The sequence below is a fragment of the Pholcus phalangioides genome, unplaced genomic scaffold (assembly GCF_987345545.1).
Source record: "Pholcus phalangioides strain wild (caught in Gottingen) unplaced genomic scaffold, Ppha-v1.0 ptg000024l_1, whole genome shotgun sequence".
In the NCBI taxonomy this organism is placed as follows: domain Eukaryota; kingdom Metazoa; phylum Arthropoda; class Arachnida; order Araneae; family Pholcidae; genus Pholcus; species Pholcus phalangioides.
The window spans coordinates 18552330-18558329 of NW_028301616.1; the positions used below are offsets into that span (position 1 = coordinate 18552330).

Here is a 6000-nt window from a genome sequence, read left to right on the forward strand (position 1 = left end):
GTCTTAGGTACACAATGTCCTTACTCAAAAACTGTCTATGCTTATATTTTATTAAACACAATAGACTCTTATCACTAATCTGGCAATTTTCAGAAAAGGGGTGTTCTGGATTACAGGAATCGCCAGATTACTGGAAGGAAAATAGTTCATTTTTGTAACATTAACTCCTGTGCATAAACATGCAATGACATGTTTCCCCTTTTCTGCAGTCGAAGGAAGCTTGTATAAAAGTGTCATATTACTGGAATAACCAGACTAACACATATTTCGATTTTAGATAGTATACTGTATATTGCAAAAACTGTTTTTGTATGATTTTTTTCTTTCATTGACTTCTATCCATTTTTTTTTTTTTTTTTTGTACTAATTCAAAACGTGCAATGCAAAGATCTAAAATATTGATTTCAAAACCATGAATTATCGATTTTTATGGCATGGATCATTTGAGATTTAAATAATTGTAAATAATATTTTATTTAGGTTGTGGCAACATGTATCTGTTGCAATAGTTAAAGGTGACCAGATTGCAGCCACTGAAGAGAAAACGATTTTAGAGGAAGGTCAACGGAAAGCAACACGTGAAAGAGAAGTTAAATTGGAGAAGTGGATTCCCAGATACTTTTGTCAGGATATTGTTACAGGTGGTTGGGTGTATAAATATGCTGAGTAAGTTTCGTTATTCATTCTCTCTCAAATATCAGGAAATTTAAGTAGGGAGAAAGTGAAGCAAAATCGGATACCAAATGTTTGAGTACATTTTCTTTTGAAACATGAAAAGAAAATTGCACAAAACTTTTTCATAATGCTTCAATGGATATTCAACTACAGGAAATAAATATGATTTTTTATTCCTGTATACCATATTTTAATGTGCATTAAGAATTCTCATGCATAAGGAAACCCCTGATTATTTGGGCTTAAAATTTGGAAAAAAGTTGGAAAGGTATATCTATAATACTATCCATGTATAAGAAACCCCCTCCAATTTTTGGTTAAAAGGGTTTCCTTATACGCGTTAAAATACAGTATTTTATTTTGATTAGGTTATTTATATTCAATACTTAATATAAATTTACATATCGGTCTATTGAATGTATTCGGTGTATTCTTTCTTCTCTTGGCATGCCAGGAATGGAACAGACTGCATTTTAATCTGATCTAATGATTAAATCATCATTAAATGATCATTAAAAATCTCGCTAATGCAGGAGGAATATGATGATTGTTAGGAAATAATTTCTAAATGAAATTTTTTGATCAACTTATTAATTCTGAATACCTGAATTTTAATCAAGTGAATTGATGTTTCAAAATACCGTAAAACCCTAATCATCTGACCCTTGTTTGTCCAGAACTTACCGCTAACTGACATTGTTTTTGTTAGTGATGCTTTATCTCTAACTGTGGAGAAAACTGTCGGAAATTCCCATACTGTTGAAAACGAAGGTGCTCATGGAAGCAAAGTGATTTCGCTAGACCAAATAAGCAACAACGATACTTTTGTGGAACTCCTTTTATTGAGCATCAAGAAAATTGTGACTTGTCAGAAATAGTTGTGCTATAAAACTTAGTGGTGTAGCTGCAAAGAGATGGATCATCACATTGCCTATATTGGCTTGAATGTATACCTGATGAGTATTATACCTACGTAAGTTCGTCTCAAAATAATGAAGATTGTACTACAATAGCATATTGTGTTAATTAAATCTAATGAATCTAATGCATGCCACACATCATTATGAGTGCTGTAAATTCTGAAAGAAAATTTCTGTGAAAGTAAGTGATACAGCAATAAAACATAATGTTTATGCATTTTCTCTATCAGTTCTCGTCCATGGGATCCCAGAACCGATGTTTTACAGTATGAAAGGGAATTCAAAATACAAACTCAGACTCGACACAGAGCACCTGCTGTGAGAACGAGTAGCATTATAAGCATAGAGGATACACCCAAAGTTGATCTTATACGGCATTTGTCTGTTGATCGTCTACTGCCCAGATTACCAAAAGCCAGGCACCGCAACAGCTCCAGGGGCTCCGAAAGCTCATCTCCATGTGGGGAGCACTTGCATGGCAGTGACTCAACAGAAAGTGACGGTAATAAATTATTCAGTTGCCAAATTAATTAGCACTTAAGAAAAATTTTGGTTAGTTTTCGAATATATCAATAGAGAGATGTTTATCCTTTTTTTAAATGCAGAAATTCTCTTCTTTCAGACCCTGTAAAAAGTTACCACTCAACCAAATGTAATATAACCCAGGCTGCAGTGCATCAGATGCTGCAGCAGATGCAGGAAGTGCAGCAAGAAAACATGGGATTGTTAAAATTGTTGCAGCAGCATGTCGAATCTGTTATGGCCCAGCAGAGGCGTATGCAAATGCAGCTTGCGCAACGAGGTGATTTGACCATGTTTGCAGTCCTTGTTTTGGTCCAAGTTGTATTGCATTGGTTACTCTGACGATCATAGGAAGAATATTCGTTTTGGAAGGAAAAGGAAAAGAAACACCCCATATATTTCACACTTAGAGAAGTAGTAAACCTGTGCCTGTAAAACAACCAGTGATTTAATTGTAGTAAGTTATTGTTATAGAATTTACTCTCTATTCATACTTCCCTCTGGAATTTTTTATATTGTATTTGCGTACAATTTTTTTTATAGTATTATAGCATCATATTGCGATCGAAAATTAGTATGCAAATGTCCTTCCCATCGAAGTTCCCTGAATAATTTTCTGAAAATACAATTCTCATACTCTCATCGCCCAGCATTTATTCACTGGCAAATGATGGCCACAGTTAGCTTATGTAGAATATGAGTTATGGTAAATATGTGTGAAAACTCAAGTGATAATAGTTGTCTGATCAAATACATTGTTTCATTGATTATAGTTTTACTTGTGAAAATCACGCCTGGGCATCATTGTAAATATGGAAAAATCGCTTGCAAGGCTTTTTTGCCTGACATGGAATGAAACAATCAAAATGTTGGGTGAGAATAGGAAAGGGGGAGGGGTTGTGTAGCCAGATAAAATAAGTTTAAATATTGTTGATAAACCACTGTAAATATTATACATATATAAAGTATATATTAATGTCTTGTGTTAACGAAACCATACATATATAATTGAACTTGATGGCTATCCAGCCATTAAAGGGTATTTTAACTATGTTACGAAACAAAAGAAAGTGTTGTATTCATGAGAATCAAGTATGGTAGAAGACTCTCTTTGTAATCATATCCTGCCGGTGAATATGATACAAGGTTAGGCTTTTTTCAAGTTTATTGGTGTACACCTGAAAGGATCTGTGTAATGCCAGGTGCATATGTAATCATAGTTCATATTGTTGCCATATGCAATTAGTGATTCAGTGTTTTAGTGATTGCTAAGTTAGTTAATGACTGGAAAAAAGTTTTAAAAAAATGAAGGCTAACTTCTTTTTTTTTCCTGCCAAAGCGCAACCTCTCCATTGTGGGAAATGCATTACTAGCTGCGTTACTCATAGGAACGTAAATAAGGAATATGAATTGCAACAATTGTCAGGTTTTTGAGGCATTATAAATGGGAGTCCAAATTTTTCATTATTATAATTATTATTATGAAGTGATTCTGGAAATCATTGCTCTGCCATGTCATACTAGTGATTTCTAGAAAGACATGATGTTATATACTTTTCGCCATTCATACAAGGTACCAAAATATATATGGATACAATGTGGAGATGAAGGGAACATAGGAAAATGATCTGCTTCTGTAGGGTAAAATAATTATGGTAAAATCACCTTGATTGCAGCGGAACTGGGAAATTTCATTCCCTGCAAAGGATGTAGAACTTTTTTTCTAGAACTCCACAGTGCATCCAGTTGCCTGTAACTAGCACTTTTAGAACATGAATTGGAGAGCTATAGTTTTAAAATTTTTATTTGATTTTGGGGAGGGGGGTGGGGTTCTTCGGGGTGCTGTTACACTCAAACTTGGTTATAACCACATCAAATATTCCACAAAATTTTCCAATTGCAACCAAGGTTGACATTTTCAAGACAATTTTTTTTCCTTTGTGACAAAAAATATAATCAGATGCAAGCAAATATTCTGTATGAAGTTGTTATTTTTCATTGTGATTAAGGGGATGATATTTGATCGATAAAAGTATGGGAAATATTTTGATCATTAATACAGAACATTGCCAAATGTCATTTTTCTCACCTGAAATGTTGCTGATTCTCAGCAAAATTCACAAATATTGCTTTTAAGTAAAGCACCTTTGGCAAGAAATACATTGCTACTAACACTTAACTGTACATGCACCTTGTACACATTCCTCTGCTGAATTTCTAATAAATCGGTGCATGCCAGAATGTTTTGTGTGTATGACCCCTTATGTATTTATGTTATCATAATTATGCGTGTCTCGTATTCTTCTATATTTTGACAGATAACAGCACTAGTAGAATACGAAACACATATAATTATGACAACATAAATACAGTACTACTGCAAGTCTGCAGTGATTTAGAATGTACTTTGCGGGAAAAAATTGAATATTATAAATATGTGACATGAATATTTAGTCATATTCACACACATCATAGTGCGATTCATAAATCATTCAATTTCGACAATGATTCTAGTTAAGATTAAGATCAGTCTTTTTTTCAATGTTAAATATCAATAGGACAACGAAAAAAATCCCAATGTGATGAGTGCCGATTCTGTGAATTTCTTGTGATAATGCCTTAAAATGGAAGCAAAAACGATGGAAAATGTGCTGTTATGTCCGGTGTTGTTCGGTTTTCGACTTTATAAACAAGATTCATTAACTTCATTCTGTGTGGGAATTTGTCCAGACTACCAATTATCACCCTTTAAAACTGAGGTGTCGTTATAATTGAGGTCATTAGAACTGAGTTTGACTGCAATTCTTGTTCTGTATCATATTATTGAAAAAAAAAAAGATTATCTGACCAATGTTCAGTTTTGTATTTTTCTTCTTCGGCAGCTTCACAAGTATTTTTAGCTCTTTTGTTGAGTCTTTATAGATATTATCGAGTGTTAGAATATTTTTCCCCAAGAATCATCATTTGTGTTTCATAATTATTATGATAATTTATAGCATTCAACTCAATTTTGGCACTATCGTCTATAATCGAATAATATACTTTGCACATTTTATTCGTTTTTTTCCTCCAACAGTTAATGTGAAAATTAGAAATTTTTATTGCAGCTTTCAAAACAGTTTCATTTTTCCCATTCGAAAATTTCTTTCATCGTATCAATGTTTCATCACTCATTATTCACTGAAGGAATATTATTGCATGTGATCATTTTTAATGCAATGGAATAGCCAGCTACAGTCGATGCTCATTGTAATGACCCCCACATGTTATAATGACCATTCCATTACAACTATGGCGGATATATCAACCTGTGTTTGACAACCAATGAAAGATAAATGATTGTAGGGCTTCCTGTCATCAAATCCAGTAACAAATAAGTCCCAGAGTGATCAAATAAATTTCAAATGTTATCATTAGGACTCAGATCTTTGTGACCTAATGATGAAACTTAGTTGCTGATGGGTTAAATAACTTGAATTTCAGGTTGTCGATCAGCAACGACGTTTCATCATAGTTCATAAAAATCAGAGCCCCTAGTTATTATATATGTTTCGGATTTGATATAACATTTGTTTTTTATGAAACGGTGAAGGTCATTATGATGAGCATTGGCTGTATAAAGATTTTAGGAATAATGCGCTTGGAGTTTTTTAGAATTCAAGTAAACCATCATCATCATAAAATCATAATAGAATTCAAATAAAATCCTCTTGAACTCCAAGTGCATTATTCCAATGGTTCCCGTTGACCCCCCCCCCTTCCCTTTTGACAAGAACTTTATTGGTGACCCTCCTTTTTTCACACTTTAGTTAAAATTTAATCGATAGCTGTTGCTGCAGGGATACTATTCATATTGCGTAATCAACTCTTACATTGCACAATC

The 6000-nt window shown here is 33.5% G+C and overlaps 1 protein-coding gene across 6 annotated transcripts in view; it reads left to right on the forward strand.

The window, feature by feature from the left end:
* Orp8 (Oxysterol-binding protein-related protein 8) overlaps window positions 1–4943 on the forward strand; it is a 96787-nt gene extending 91844 nt beyond the window's left edge. For all 6 annotated transcript variants that reach the window (XM_089250935.1, XM_089250936.1, XM_089250937.1 and 3 more), the window contains 3 exons: window positions 481–666; window positions 1826–2097; window positions 2218–4943. In XM_089250935.1, coding sequence (XP_089107061.1) covers window positions 481–666; window positions 1826–2097; window positions 2218–2459 — 700 coding nt within the window. In that variant the 3' untranslated portion in view covers window positions 2460–4943. The remainder of the gene's footprint in view (window positions 1–480; window positions 667–1825; window positions 2098–2217) is intronic.
* Window positions 4944–6000: the final 1057 nt, after the last annotated feature.